At 37.7% G+C, this 17,053-nt stretch overlaps 1 protein-coding gene across 5 annotated transcripts in view; it reads right to left on the minus strand.

Annotated features, from left to right (window-relative positions):
* Csmd3 (CUB and Sushi multiple domains 3) overlaps positions 1–17,053 on the minus strand; it is a 1,035,998-nt gene that overhangs the window by 872,042 nt on the left and 146,903 nt on the right. For all 5 annotated transcript variants that reach the window (XM_040730388.1, XM_040730387.1, XM_040730386.1 and 2 more), the window contains exon 3: positions 2,516–2,628. In XM_040730388.1, coding sequence (XP_040586322.1) covers positions 2,516–2,628 — 113 coding nt within the window. The remainder of the gene's footprint in view (positions 1–2,515; positions 2,629–17,053) is intronic.

The raw sequence follows: 17,053 nt of genomic DNA on the forward strand, positions 1-17,053 counted from the left end.
GTGGTAGTCAGTTCCTCACTGATACCTGATTAACTGTGTCAGATATTTACAATTAGAACACTTCAAAACTGCACTTGAAATTTTCATGTCAATTTTTCCAGAAGGAGAAATAAAGGGGACAGAAATTTAACAATGACAAACAGACTGAGAAATCAAGAGTTCTATTTATAATAACAATGTAAGCTATTGAAATATTTTTGAAAAAGAATTTATAAAACTTGACAGCCCATCCAGAAAATATGCTCACATCAAAATTCACCGCCTGGTATTACATTTTTCCATATACATTGTACTTGTTTGAAGTGTAAACCAACCTAAAAATAACTTTGTTCTTTATAAATAGAATATAAGATTTCTCTAAAAAAGCACTTAGAAAATATTTGCATTCTTAACACCCTAAGTATTGTCAAAATTACACATGAACCTTTGTGATTGTGGTAATGAATATGTATGAATTAACTTGCCAAGTCTAATAAAAAAATACTTAGGTATTGAAAAATACCTTGCAGAAATGTCGACAATGAAGAAAGTAAATCTCTGTGTGTGTGTGTGTGTGTGTGTGTGTGTGTGTGTGCATGTGTGTGTGTGTGTGTGTGTGACTGCTTTCTGGTAGGTCCTATAAACATCTTAGTATACAATGCATTCATATAGATATTAGAAGAAACGGTCTGGTGATGTCACTTAAAACTGTATTATGCATAGAAATAATATTAATATTTATTTATACACATCTTAATGGCAATGTTAGACCTGACAGGCTAAATTATGAAAACAGTCCTAGAAAGCAACATTGAAATCTGATAGAATACCACTATGGTTAAGGGGGCAGATTTCCGGCTATTACAAATAATGCTGCAATGAACATAGTGGAGCAGATGCCCTTGTTGTATGAATTTGCCTCTTTTGGATATATGCCTAAGAGTGGAATTGCTGGGTCTTGTGGTAGACTGATTTCCATTTTCCTGAGGAATCTCCATACTGATTTCCAAAGTGTGTGTATGAGTTGGCACTCCCACCAGCAGTGGAGGAGTGTTCCCCTCTCTCCACATCTTCTCCAGCATAAATTGTCTTCTGTGCTTTTGATTTTAGCCATTCTGACAGGAGTGAGATGGTATCTCAAAGTTGTTTTGATTTGCATTTCCCTGATAGCTAAGGATGTTGAGCATTTTCTTAAGTGTCTCTCAGCCATTTTAGACTCCTCTATTGAGAATTCTCTATTTAGTTCTGTACCCCACCTTTTAGGTGGATCCTTTGGTGTTTTGGAGACTTGCTTCTTGAGGTCTTTGTAAATTTTGGAGATAGCTCCTCTGTCAGATGTGGGGTTAGTGAATATCTTTTCCCATTCTGTGGATTGCCTTTTTGTCTTGTTGACTGTGTCCTTTGCCTTACAGAGGCAAACACCCACAGTTAAACACTGAACTGAACCCATGGAACCCAGTGACAGAGAGAGAGGAGCGATGAGCAAATTGGCAAAGAATGGGCTGGCAAAACTGGCAGAGACAGCTGATCTGAACAGGGGAGAGCTCTTGGACCCCAGACAGACAGCTGGGAGGCCAGCATGGGACTGATCCAGACCCCCTGAATGTGAGAGTCAGTGAGGAGGCCTGGGCAACCTATGGGGCCCTGGGCAGTGGATCAGTGTTTATCCCTGGCATACAAACAGACATCATGTGTCCATAACACAAAGAGGGATGCTCGCTCAACCTGGACTCTTAGGGGAGTGCCTGGACCCTGCCCTGAGTGAAATGACAGACTCTAGATATCCCCTATGTGGAAGGAAATAGTGATAGGGTGGGAGGCTGGGGGGGGATGGTGGGAGGGTGCGGGAGGAGGGGAGGGAGAGGGAACTGGGATTGACATGTAAAACGAGCTATTTAAAATTAAAATAATAACAATAAAAAGACAAAACAGGGGGCAGATTTCCTTATATAATGTAAATACTCTTGCTGAAATAAAATGGAAAAATATATAAGCCCATGATTACTAGGAGAAATATGCAGGATAGATTACTTTTACCACTAGATATTTCATTGATTTAAGAAGAAAAACATGTATTTATATACATTTTAGCTGCCTCAGCTGTGTTGGGATTTTTCTATACCACTCTGACCACACTGTATTTTACTCTAAAATGTGGTTCACTTAAACCATATATTGAGTTGATTATTATCTCTTAAGGAAAGTTCTTCCTATGCAAAGGCCTAGTCTGGACATGAAAGCGTAAAGTCCACTAACACTAGCCATTAATGATTGATGAGAAAGCAATTTTCTTGTGGCTAGGAATTCTCATACCCTCTTCTGGCCACCACTGGAACTGCATATCTATCTATGGTGCACATAAACAGGCAAGGAGTTATTTATTTTTAAAAAGCCATCTTTTCATAAGATATGAGACAATTAGTTGAGTTCAGCCACTATGTGTGATCCGTATGGCAATTAGTCTTCCATAACAACACCTGGAGAATTCTGGTTTAAGTATATTAAACTGGGAATTGGTATCATTACCATCACTTACCTTCATAGTATACTTTAAATCCATGAGCACTGACAGCAAAGTCACTGGTCAACCGTAGTGAGAACACAGATTTGGTACTTGTCACTGGAGGTGGTAGGTGGAATCCTGTTAACCTAAAAAGTAAAAATGCAATTCTTAGTGATGTAACCATTAGCATAACAGGGTTTCTAGGGGAATTAGAAGTCATATTATCAAGATTATTTTTTCTGTATATTTATGCATAGATGCATTTCCAAATATAAATTAGCCATTAACATACAAGTATATATATATATTTAATAATGTATTTAAGCTTGTATATTATGTTTTGTATTGTCTATCTTTTATATTAAAATTCTCATTAGTTAAAACTTTTGGAATGAGAATTGTATAAGTTTGTTTTTAAGACTATTGTATACTATTAGTACTAGAAAGTGATCCTTTATAAGAAAATTTTGTTAAATTGTTATTTTGTGTGTGTACACCAATGTCCTTGAACTATCAATGTAGTACTTAAGGGATAAAAAGATATATACAGGAGAATAGAAATTTAACACTCAAGTTTAAATACTTTAGTTATTTTTCCAGGTACAAATGGTATTCTATGACAAAAAGCCGCTAATTCAGCAACCAACCCCAAAACAAGTATTTGTTTCTCCTTGAGACAGTACATGGTTATTTTTTATAGTCTCAGGAGTATTTTGTGCATATTTGCTATTTGTTGCATTATTTGTTAAGGAGTCATATATTGTAAAATTTTAATGAGATCCATTATTTATACCTTCAGGTTAATTACAGTTAATATTCATTAATAGCTTATGACATACTAAAATGTAACTGGGATTATTTCTTTCTTAATGCCAGTAAAAGACAAAATGACCAGTGACTACTAGTACTCATCCTAAGCCAATAATTGAGCTATGATAACATAACAGCAGGTTTAAGTGTCATTATTCTTCTACTTTGACCGAAATGTCGATGCAATAAAAATGGCAAATAATATCCAGAAGTATTAATGGAGGTTGTTTTAACTGTGGACCCTGAGGCTGCAGTTGGAAAGTAATAAAAACAAAAGAAACACACCAGGCAGAAAAGCAATTTAATCATTATAATTCTGTACTAAGTAACTGGCAGCAGCTTAAAGAAAGCAAATTTTAATATGAGAAAAATAGGAAAATGAAAAAAGGAAACGCCTTTTTACCTTCAGAGTTAAATGAATCATATTTTGAGAACCACGGTTTTAAAGAAATCATAGCATGTGTACATAAACAGTAGTAGTAACTTATTCATCTTAATGTTAACACATATTTGGATTCTTTAGAACTTTTTCAATATGTTTTCATTAAAGGACTTTTAAACCTTCTAGCAACTTCTTTACATTCCAGTATAATCATATCTTTGGATGATTCTCTTGATATGTACACCAGTCATTTTGAAAAATAATAACAGGGCATGTGTGTGTGTGTGTGTGTGTGTGTGTGTGTGTGTGTGTGTGTGATGTGTACCTGGAGTGTATGTTTGCACACATCCTTGCTGGTTACTCTGTGCATGTGTGCTTGTGGAGGCCAAGTATCAATATTGGGTATATTCCTATACCATTATCTTCTTTATTTGGGGGAACATGGTCTCTCACTGAACCCAGAACTCACCGGCTTGCAAAGAGTCCCAGGTATCCTGTTTTCTTCCCAGGTCCCATCCTTCAGCACTAGGATTATAGACATACACTGCAACTTCTGGGTTTGACATGGGTACAACCATTCAGAATCCAGTCCCCATGCTTATACTCAAGACTGTTCAAACTTTACTTTCAACCCAGACCTTAATTTTCAGAGTTGCTTCCGAGGCATATGGTTGTACCTTCTATCAGAAGAAGAGTATACCACATCTATACTCACATTGTTACTAAAACACATCTCACTTGGGTCAACATCAGGTGACATTCTCAGCATGACCAAGACACTTTGGAGCACAGTGACATTGTCCTGATGTATCAGATACTGCAAAACGCTAAGAATGGAGAGTGGATTCATTATATCTTTGGTTCAAGTTACCACAAATGTATATAACATTTATTATTACCTCAATATAGGCTTGTCCAGGGCACAGCTCTGCTGATTCTCTGCTTAGAGCCTCACAGGCTACAATTAAATTGCCCCTTAGCCTTAATGGCTTTCTGAAGGCTCTGAACTGTATCAGTCTCTAATCCAAAGCAATAAAGCTGTTGCTAGAATTAAGTTCCATACAGTTGTGGGATTAAGCCCTTCCTTGTTGGCTAAAGAATTGAATTGTTCTCAGACTCAGGACCTTGCCTGTATCAATTACTTCTTTTGTGGCCCCACTTGCTTCATCATTTGAGCTGGATCTCATGGTTCTTTTCTTTCTTTTCATCCTTCCATCTTTCAGCCTTCTACTTTTAAATCCTAATGCAATTAAATTACACTAAATGAATCAGCCTGTTTAGCATCTGGAATCTTTATTCCACTTGCAAGTTTTCCTTTTCCAATCTGTCATACATGTTCAATTGTTCCTACAGAACCAAATACTCTGTAAATTCCAATTATTAGTGAGCATTGGCTAGATATAATATTTCAAGTTGAAACTTCAAATACGCTTTAAATATGTATCTAACGTCAATATGCCTTTTAAATCTGGGCAAGTAGTGATAGAAAGGGGTGTGAGCAAATGTATAGTGTGATTGCAACTTTTCCTCATTTGTAGTTCATAAAAGTTTATGTAAATAGAATGTACACAAATTGCTGAATTGACACATTTCTGATTAAGAAATAAAACATTGCTTATGATACTGAAATATTGTTTCATATCCCATTATTTATTGTTCCTCCAAAGAGACAGCCACCTTCTCGACTTCTATCAAATAATAGATTTTCACATTTAAAAGATTTATATGTTACTGAAATACACAAAAGTTATACTGCCTCTGGATTCTATGACTTAATAGCACATTTGTTCTATGACAACAGACTAGAACCATTGATCATTGTTTTGCAGGATTCCATTCTATGAATATTCCTTACTCATTTATTATTGCTCTCCAGGTAGTTCTTTTACAAACAATATTGTCATAAATATTTTACATTTTTTGAAAATAGTTTCCAAAAATTCAATGGGGAATATATGTATAATTGAAAGTTCAGTGTCATCACTAATAATTGCTCAATTAAACTGTTTCTGCACTGGTGAGATATGGTTATAACTATTGCACATTTCCAGCTATTCCATCTAATTGGACTTAGGTCCCACTCAATGGAAAAGAGAAAACTTCTGCCACTGGAAGCCTAACTACAGAGTGCTAGTGAGGTCATATATCTTAAATAAGAACCTACCATTGCCACTGTATTAAAGAAACATCACTTCAACTGCACTGTAAATATTTGTCTTCATACCAACGGATAAGTGTCATTAAAGAAACTTCTCTTTTCAACAGATCATTCCAAAAACCTCCACTGGTTAAAATGCCAGGACCATAGTGTGTCCAGCCAAATGGATACATCTGCAGCACAACTCTTGGGGAACACCATGGGGAAAAAAAATCATAAAAAGTTTAGGAGCCACAATCCCAGGAAACCTGCGGTGAGCGTGTGTCTTCCAGAACTGATAGGGAGGCTGCAAAAATGATACCTGAACAATATGGCTATCATAATGTGGAAGGCAGAAATTTGATGGAGCCTCAGCCCTAGGCAAAGAACTAGGAATAATTGACGAATGTTGAGATTAGGAGAAAGAATGTTTCTGAACCCTGGATGAGCTCTCTGATTGGTTCACCAATACCATGTGGTAAACTCTGAAATCATACACATTACATGGAATGAACAAGTGGCATTTATATATTTATGCATGTATATATGCCTACATTATATACATATCTAATTTATGTATATGTATACATATAAATATATATGATTCCAGGATATATATCATACATATATTATATGCCTATATACATATATTATATACATATATACATAATTTTACATATATTATGTACACATAGTATACATATATTATATAACAGAAAAGTGTGTGTATGTGTGTGTGTGTGTGTGTGTGTGTGTTACAGAAAGGCTTTGAAGAAGAAGCAATGAGAAGTATACACGGAAGGGATCAGAGGGAGGAAAGAAAGGGGATTATGTAATTGCATATTAATTTAAAGAAAACACCGATGAATATTAAAACATACTGTTTCCCACATTGAAGGGTACAGACTGTTTTTTCTACAAGTAAAAAACAACCTCAGAAAAAGTGAGGTTCAAATCTTTCTAAAGCACATGTATTTCAGGAAACCTTGCCAAATCCAAACCAGACAGGTAAATCATATTTGATGGATCCTATGACTGCTGGTCTTTGCTTCCAAGTTTAGAGCCACAGAATTCTTTCATATGTCACCTTACATGGCTAATGGAACATTACAGACATATCCAAGAACTACAAAGTTGGAGCTTATGCTGTACTGTTTGAACAGCTACACAGAACTCACAAAATAGAGGCAGTGGTTAGAGAGAAAGATGAAATTACAGAATCAGATGTGAAAGTGATACAATTGTTGCCTTTGAAGAGGGAAGCAGAATATAAGTCCAGTAATGTCAGGTAGCTAGGAGAAACTAGAGAAGGGAAGAACAGACCATCTCAAACCTTCACACACACACACATTGTAGCCTTGAGCAACTGAATTTCACTCAATGGAACCCAACTTGAACTACAGTCCCACAGTCACACACTGATACATCTGTGTTGTTACCTTATTACATTGGCAGGAGCTAGTCCCAGCAATGGAAGCTAGTGCACAGGTCTCTTTCGTACTTTAGAAACATGAATTGTCCATATAAATACCAATGTGCCCTGTAATTTACCATGGAATCCCTTTGGAACCTAGCGGCTGCTCTGAAACTCATGGATTCAGAAAATGTTGCACAATGCTTACTTGTTTGTCATTTTTAAATATATCTACACGGAATGAATATGCAATTTTCATCACAGATTAAAAAAAAACAGAATGGACAGGGCTACATTTAAAAGCTTTCATCAAGTTCACAGTAAGGTCATTTCTATGAAGATGAAGACTTTTATTATTTCTAACTTTTTCCTTTTTAAAAATTACTCATTTGTATTACCTAATGTGTGAGAGTATTTTTGCCTGTATGTATGTCTTTGTACCATAGGTGTACTTGGAAGCCAGAAAATGGCATCAGATTCCCTGGACCTGGAATTACATACATTTTTGAGTCACCACATAGGTGCTGGGAATAAACCACAGTATTCTGAAAGAGGAACCAGTGCTCATAAGCACAGACCATCTCTAATCACACGCGAACATTATTTTTTCTAATGAACTCCCAGGGTAGCATCCCTGTGTCTTTATCGTATTGATTAAACCATTAAACATTTTACATGAAAATAGTGATATATTAATTATATACATTTGACTACAAATTTGTACTCACACACATATTTAAATAATCTATCTTAGGTAGCCTTTAGGTATTTTTATCAGTAATTATCCAATATAACAGAGAAAGGTGATATGAAAATTCTTGTATACTAAAGGCTAGTTGTCTCTAGGTAAACTTAGCATGCAATGAAATGATATGTATGTTGACGTTACTTTTTTGTGTTTCACTTCAAATAATGAAGGAAGTGTATTATAGCTACATCATGGATATTTACAAACACTTCTTTTTTCTCTCCTTTAAGACTTGATTGAGAGAAACATGAAGATCTATATCCAACAAGAGTATTCATTTATTAATTTCTATTATAGGTGATTTTATTCCGAATTTGGTTCTAAGCTTCAAGAAGACCATTCAGTGAGCTCCCTATTCTACCATTCATGCTTCAACTACTGCCTATCATAAAGGCAGCCCTCAATAAATACGTCTTCAATTAATCATTTGAGTTTCCTTTCATTTCTTGAAGGTTTGCGAATCCTTGATGAATAGAGGGCAGAAAGAAACTAAGAGCCAGAGGGGATGGGTTACACAAGGAAATGGTGTTTTACGGCCCCTACATGGCAGATGCACGTATGAAGTCACGATCGTTGTGACAGGTGCATAAGACCCATGCAAGCATCAGCTAGGCAGGACCCCTACACAGAGAGCAGGCAAGTGTCCATTTAATCCCACCACTGATGAGGAAGTCCTGTGTACAGTCAATAAAGTACTGTTGGCCAATAGGGAAGCAAGATAGATGGGATTAGGAGTTGAGGAGGATTCTGGGAAAGAGAGACACAGGCAGTCATGATATAGCCACCATAGGAATAAGAGGTCCAGACTCTTTTCTATGGTAAGAGAAATACTTAGATTAGCAATTATGGGTTAATTACTTAAGTCAGAGATAGCCAGTAAGAAACAAGCAAATGGCCAACAGCTTAATAATTAATATAGTCTCCTGTGTGTTAACTGGGGACTGCAACTGTGGCAGGGCCCAGGCAGACGGCGGGAAGGCTGCATACTACACACCACCCACTGAGGCACTATGCGCATTTGCTGGCTACTGGGAGAGAAAGGGTGAGAATTTATGTTCTTTTTAATGACGCATCCTCTAGCGGGATGACCACACAGAGCAAGCACAAATCCCAATATTTGCTGGGCATCGGATGGATTTGATGGGAAAGAAGGTGGACAGACAGCGACAGAGACAGTGTTTAGTTGGGGATGTTTGTGTGTGTAAAAGGGAGAGAGAAGATTACATGTAAGTACCCAGCAAACTGTACCACCCGGTTAGGTTAATTTTCAGTTGGGAAGTAGCTTTGCTAGTCATTGGTGATGTTTATCATTAATGCGCTGGCAGCTACAGTAGATGGTATTTCTTCATCGCCTTCTCACTCTTGCTTCCTAAACATTACAAGGCTCGGTGACTTAACATTCTGTTGCTTTTAAAATTCATGCTCTTATCTAAGTCACATACTTCTCAGGAAACCCCTGTAGGTTTATGAGGACACAACGATGAATTGGAAATAAGTTCTGCCTTCACTGGAAAAAAAATCATTTGTCTCAAGGAAAACCATGGTGAGGAAAGAAATGGATGGGGGTCAGAAGTTATAAGTTTGTTTCTATGCCCCAATGCGTGTCAGCTGCATGAATTTAAACAGCTTACAATGATTTCTGAGCTGTCATTCTTTCAACAGCAGAGAAAGTATGGCTGTTCTATAGACCTTCTTATAAAGGAAATGCTACTCAACTCACTACACCACTCCATCACATGTTCCTGGGAGGAAACCCTAAATGACAGAATAATCATTTAACAATCCATAGCACAGTGAATTCCCACAATGTCTCCGTCAGTACAAGTGATTTCATAAGAAAATACTTTTATCCACCATATATTATGATGTTTTACCACCCAGAAATTGTGAACACGGGTGATATGCAAATTTATCTGCACATTTAAATTCAAATCTCACATTTTAAACCCCCTCAAACTATATTAGCTTTGTTTGAAAATGGTTTTTTTCAATAACTTAAATCTTAAAAGAAACTTCAAATAGACTTGCATAAGGGACAGAGCTTCCCTTTAACTTCTGACAGAAAATAATGTCTGGCGAACCAGTGGCTACATGGAACCACTTGAAATTTCTTGGAACTGTAACTTTTCATACTTTTATGAGTGGCTTCTTATCAGAGTCTACTGGCTATGAAGTTAGAGACTGGATCACTCCAGCACTCATGCTGCCCTTTTAGAAATTAACCTTGTCGCTTTTGTCTTATGAAGATGGGGAACGTTGATAGTTTCTCATTAACTATAAGAAGTTGGAAGATGAATCTAATAAATCCCTTAAAATTTACATCAGTGACTTATATGGAAAGAAATTAAAAAATGACTAGGTAATTAATTCAAAATTAAGTAGATTTAAATTGTAAGAAAAACACAAATTGTCAATATGTATGTTTTTCATTAAAATTAGGATTTTTCTGAGATAGAGATATTGCTTAATGAAATAATAGAAAACCTTAAAGAAGACTGAACGTATCACCATCCCTGGTTTTAATTAGTACTACAAATATATCATAAAAAGACAAAGAATAAGAAAAACACTAACATGGTATTTTTATTGGTACAAAAGCAAAAAAAATGATGAATTGAATGAAATTGAGACCAGGATATAAATCCACATGGCTGGGGACACACGATTTTTTATAAAGAAACCAGAAACATGCCCTGTGAAACAAGACAGCATTTTAGACCAGTTGTCATGGTCAAAGTGGATGCCTGCATGTAGAACTTTCCAAATGTATCCATATGTGTCAACCTACACAAAACTCAACCCCAAATGAGTCAAATCTCAAGGTAAATCCAGATCTACTGAACCTGATAAAAGACAGTAGACAAGAGCCCTGACCTTGTTTTCCCAGCAAAAGACTTTTTGAACAGAACATCATTAACATAGCCACTAAGAACAACAGTGAATAAATGGCACCTCGAGAAACTGAGACTTTTCTACACTACCAAAGATACCAACATTCAGACAAAGCATCCTCTACTGAATCTGAAGAGATTTTTACCAATTACACATCCAGTAGAGGACTAATATCCAAAATACACAAAGATCTCAAAAAACTATTTATCAAGAAGATAAATCATACAATTTAAAAATGGGGTAAGATCTAAACAAAGAATTGTCAATAGAGGAAACTCAAACTCAAATGGCTGAGAAACACTTAATGAATGGTTAACATGCTTAGCCATCAGTGGAATGCAAATCAAAACTACTTAGAGATTCAGTCTTACACCTGTCAGAATAGCTAAGATCAATAACACAAGTGACAGCTCATGTTAGCGAGGATGTGGAGCAATAGGCATATTTTTCATTACTCGTGGGAGTGCACACTCCAGCTGCTATGGAAATCAGTATGTTGGTTCCTTAGAAAAGATGGAAATCTATGTACCTTAAGCCCCAACTCTACTACTCTTGGGCATATACCCAAAAGATACTTCGTTCTACCACAAAGACACTTGGTCAACCATGTTCATTCCTGATCTATTCATAATAGCCAGAAACTGGCTATTTATAAATATAAATATAATTCATAATCTCGATGACCCTCAATGGGAAAAATATGTGAGCACATATGGATAGAGGAAATCTGGTGTATTTACAGAATGGAGTTTTACTTATCTATTAGAAAAGCCATATACTCAAATGATGCTGATTCATACCACAATGGCACTTGCACGACTATGTTCATAGCACTTTTATTTGTAATCACCAGAACCTGGAAACCACCTAGATGTTTCTCAATAAAACCTGAAAACCACCTAGATTCCCCTTAGCTGAAGAATGGAAAAAGAAAATGTGGTACATTTATACAGTGGAGTACATTCAGCTGTTAAAATCAATAACAGGAAATTTGCAGGCAAGTGGATGGGACTAGAAAGAAAAATCATCCTGAGTGAGATAACCCAGACACAGAAAGACAAACATGGTATGTACTCATCACCAGTGGATATTAGCTGTAAAGTAAACAATAACCATGCTACAATCCACAGACCCACAGAGGCTAGGTAACAAGCAGGGTCGGGGGGGAATGTATGGATTTTCCTGTGAAGGGGAAATAGAAAAGATATACCAGGTGGACTAGGGGCAGGTTGGGATGGGAATTTTAGGCATTAGATTGGGGGTTGGATGAAGATGGATAGTACTGAAAGACATAAATTGAAAGGGAGTATTTCAGGGTCAGATAGAAACCTGATGCAGGGGCAACCCCCCAAAACCTACAAGGATGACCAAGCAATAGTAGATGCATAGCCTGAACTAGCTGCTCTCTGTCATCAGAGAGGCTTCATCCAGTAACTGATGGAAACAGATGCCATGATCCACAGTCAAACTTTAGGCTAAACTTCCTCCCTACTGAAGAGAGGGAGGAAGGATCGTAGGGGCCAGGGGAGTTGAGGACCTCAAGGGAAGACCTACAGAAACAACTAGCCTGGATCAGAGGAGCTCACAGGGTTTGAAACAGCAACCAGGGATCCTGCACGGATCCAAATTAGGCCCTCTACATATATGTGACAACTATGGTCTACTTGCTGGGCTTTTGGGAACATATTGGTTATACTGGAATGTCTTGCTTAGTTTTACGGCAACTTCATATTCCATGCTTTGCTGATACCCATGGGAGGCCTGCCCATTTCTGCCAAGAAATATGAGGAATGGATTGACAGGGCACAGAACGGAGGTGGAGAGAGGGAAGGGGAGGAGAGAAGGGAGGGGAAACTGCATTTGGCCCATAAAGTACACAAATTAATGAAATCAAAAGTAACATCATGAAATTTGCAAGTAAACATTTGGAAGTAGAAAAACAGTTATCCAGAGTGAGGTATACCAGATCAAGAAAGACACATATGATATGTATTTGCTTGTAAGTGTTGTATAAGTACTGAAAATCAATGACCATATAGGCCGGATACTGAGAGTAAAACTAAATACTACTGTGCTAACAAAAATGTTGCAATAAAATGACTCCTAATGACATTGTGATATACTTATGTGGTAGTGCCTTGCTCAGCCATTCAATTGCCCTCAAGAACCGACTGTATTACTGGAACACAACAACTGCTAAGTCATTGATAACCAAGCTACCATCCACAGAACCACAAAGACTGGGTAGAGAAGAAGGGACTAGAGGGTAAAGAGATGTCAGTAGAAAAGGAAATAGAACACATAGATATGGTTGTTCGGGGGGGGCAAAATGGGACTATCAACTGGGAAATGGGGAGAAAGGGATGAGGGAGGAATATGGGGAGAGTCAGCTAAAATTAAGAGCCATTTGTGGGGTACTTTATAATCCTAATACAGGAGAAATCCTCTAAAATATATGCATATATGAAGGCAATCTAAATGAAATTGCCAATAATGGGAGACAGTCCAAACTGGTCATCTTTTGTCCCCAAAGGTAGTTGTCAGTAACCGGATTCGATTACCTGTAATTGACTTATGAGCCTTTGGCATGCCATGGGAATCCCCAAACAACACAGTCTATAGGTCTCCAAGACTACAAGGCTGTTCCCAGAAACTGACAGAAAGGGCCCATTGCTTAAACCAACACATAAAACGCTCATTGAACATGAAGGCATTGAACTGGTGGCTCCAGACAGCCCTCACCCCTACATGCTAACACCTTTGCAGCAGGAAGAACTCTGCTACCAATAGACATGTAAAGATCAGGCAGTCACAAAAGCTTTGATCTACAATAGTGTCCTGCCTGCAAGGTACCCTGGGCCAAAGCTTGTGAGAGTAACCAACCAATACCTGATTTGATTTAAGGCCCATCCCACAAGATGGAACCCTTACCCTAAACTTCTTTGTTGACCAAAAATCAGTGACCATATAGGCTGGATACTGAGAGTAAAACTAAATACTACTGTGCTAACAAAAATGTTGCAATAAAATGACTCCTAATGACATTGTGATATACTTATATGGCAGTGCCTTGCTCAGCCATTCAATTACCCTCAAGAAGCTTCCTCCTGTGGCAGATGGGAACAGATACAGAGATATTCACAGACAGACATTATGCAGAGAGAGAGAGACATTGAACCACTCAGCCTTAACTGAGATGTCTCCATCAAATCCCACCCTGCAGGGTTCAGGCAACCCTTAAGTAGAGGAAGCAGAACGAGTTATAAGAGTCAGAGGGGATGAAGACACCAAGAAAACAAAGCCCTCTAAATCAACACGGTCAAGGCTCCTATGAAGTTACAGAGACTAAGTGCCTGTCTGTGTCTATGTCAGGGCCATTGTGTATGTGTGATGGCTTCCAGTTTAGTGTTCTATGGGATTTCTGAGTATAGCATCAAGCTGGCTTCTCATTTTTTGTCCCTTCTCTTTGTGTTCTTTTCAGTCTACTTGACTTGTCAAACTCCAATGTGATAGGTTTTTTTTATTTTGTCTCATATTTTATCTTGTTACATTTTAAAATAATCAAAATAGGTTAGCCAATATGAATAATTTTAACATTATTTAATTATGTTTAATTGTATGATACTGTTTCTGGAAGATTTGATCTACACTATCCCCTAAAATAATAAACAAGAAATGTAAAATGTTCATATTAGTTATTAACTATATTTAAAGCTTTTTCCTGGAAAAAACAATATAAAAGTCATCACATTAAGTTGAAATGCTATTATAACGTAGTACAGCTTTTAATGATATTAGAGAAAAGTAAATATGAACATGGATGGATGAAGAAACAAAAAAGAGAATAGAATGGAACAGGAAAATGTATGGGATAATAAATGAGGAACAGGAGACATGGAAAGAGGAGTCAAGAGTTTTATTTTTAAATTAAAAGTATCAGATGTCTCAGAGGATAAGAGCACTGACTGCTCTTCCAAAGGTCCTGAGTTCATTTCCCAGCAACTTCATGGAGGCTCACAACCATCTGTGATGAGACCTGGTGCCCTCTTGTGGCCTGCAGGCATACATGCAAGCAGAGCCCTGTATGCATAATTGATGTCCTTCAAATGAAGAGTACAATGGAGTACTACTCAGCAGGAAAAAACAAAGAAACAAACAAACATTGGAATCTTGAAATTTGCAGGCAAATAGGTGGCATTAAAAGAAACTATCCTGAGTGAGTTAGCACAGCCCTTTCAGAGAAGGGGAATGGGACAGGATCTCCTGAGTGTACTGGGAGCATGGGGGGGGGGAGGAAAGAGGGGGTTGGGGAAAAGTGAAGGGGAGCAGAAAAGGGAGGGGAGGACATGTGGGAGCAGGAAGGTTGAGTCAGGGGAAGAATGAAGGAGAGCAGGATGAGAGATACCATTATAGAGGGAGTCATTATAGGTTTGAGGAGAGATCTGACACTAATGAGATTTCCAGAGATCTACAAGGATGACACCAACTGGCAATCTAAGCAATAGTGAGAGGTTACCTTAAATGTACTTCCTCAATAATGAGATTAACGACTACCTTGTATGCCATCCTAGAGCCTTCATCCAGTGGCTGATGGAAGCAGAGGCAGAAACCCACAACTAAACATTGAACTGAACTCCTGGAAGCCAGTTGCAGTGAGGGAGGAGTGATGAGCAAAGGGGTCAAGACTGGGCTTGTGAAACGCACAGAGTCAGTTGACCTGAACAAGGGGGAGCTCATGGACCCCAGACTGATGGCTGAGAGGCCAGCATGGGACTGATCCAGATCCTATGAACGTGGATGTCAGCGAGGAGGCCTCGGCAATCTTTGGGGCCTCAGGTACTAGATCAATATTTATCCCTGGCATCTGAATGGACTTTGGGAGCCCATTCCACATGGAGGGATGTTCTCTCAGCCTAGACACATGGGGGAGGGCCTAGGCCCTAACCCCGGATCATCTGACAGACTTTGGAGATTCCCCCACGAAGGGCCTAACCCTCCCTGGAGAGTGGAGTGGGGACTGGGTGGGAGATTGGGGGGGGGGAGGGAGGAGTGGAGGAAGAGGAAACTGAGATTGATGTGTGAAGCAAGCTTGTTTCTAATTTAAATAAAAAATTAAAAGTGTTTGTATTACGAAAATTTCATAGTGCTTTCTTTGTAAGCTAAATAAAAAATGCATATTGATATTGGATTCACTTCATATTATTTTCAACACTGCTATGACTTGTAATCAAATTCCCTTTCTCCATCCTCAGCATGCTGCTAAAGGTATTATATCTACAGCATAATCATAGTGATGTCTCCTTCTAAAAAGATGTTGGAATTTGAATTATCTGAAAATTTAACTTCTTTTGATGATCCTTAAAAATAATAGAAATATAGAGGAAATCTGCTGAAATAAAATCCTCCAATATGATTTGAAATTATGTGGGGAAAATTTTCTGAGAATGAGTCACTGTCAGCAAGTGTCCGAAAAGGCAAATTCACCATGTTATAAACATGGACCATCTACAAATATCAATAATTAAAGAGATCATAGAGAACTGATAACTGACGGATAAGTGAATTGGATAGATATGTATATGAATATAAATATGGATGAAAATATAAGCAGCGCTCAATACTTATTCTTCCCTTCTCTCTTCTATTTTTTGAAGAACCCACAAAGTTTTACAAAAAACTGTCCCAGAATTCCTCTCATTGCCAACTACATGTTTCCAAGGAAGACACTTCCATGAGCATTAAGCTGTGAAGACAGATACTAGTCTGTCCATGTTTTTGCCAGCTTCACTGGCTATTGTGACTTTAGAGCTGGGGCTCATTTGTTGACTTGCTTAGCTGAGTATGTGTTCAAAGCCATTATTTATTGTGGTCAAAACTAAACCTCATTGCTAGCATTTTCTTGCAAATATTCCAAATTCTGAATCTACTAAGAGTCATGAATATCCCCAGGATCTAAATGTCTCAATCCTAGCCTGTTAAATTTTTCATATTAAACACCTTTGAGCTTGGGCTATTTAGGCTTTTCTCGACCCTGAGAGTTACACTAAGGATACAATATTTATTTTTCTCAAAAACAGACTCAAAAGATTTCTCCAGCTCTCTCTGTGTAGAGACACACTGCCTTTATAAATCATTCCAAGTTAGTATGAAATTTGTTCTTCAAGGTTAATACTAAGCATTTATTGCAG

Source organism: Mesocricetus auratus, unplaced genomic scaffold (genome assembly GCF_017639785.1).
Source record: "Mesocricetus auratus isolate SY011 unplaced genomic scaffold, BCM_Maur_2.0 Super-Scaffold_100023, whole genome shotgun sequence".
Lineage (NCBI taxonomy): Eukaryota > Metazoa > Chordata > Mammalia > Rodentia > Cricetidae > Mesocricetus > Mesocricetus auratus.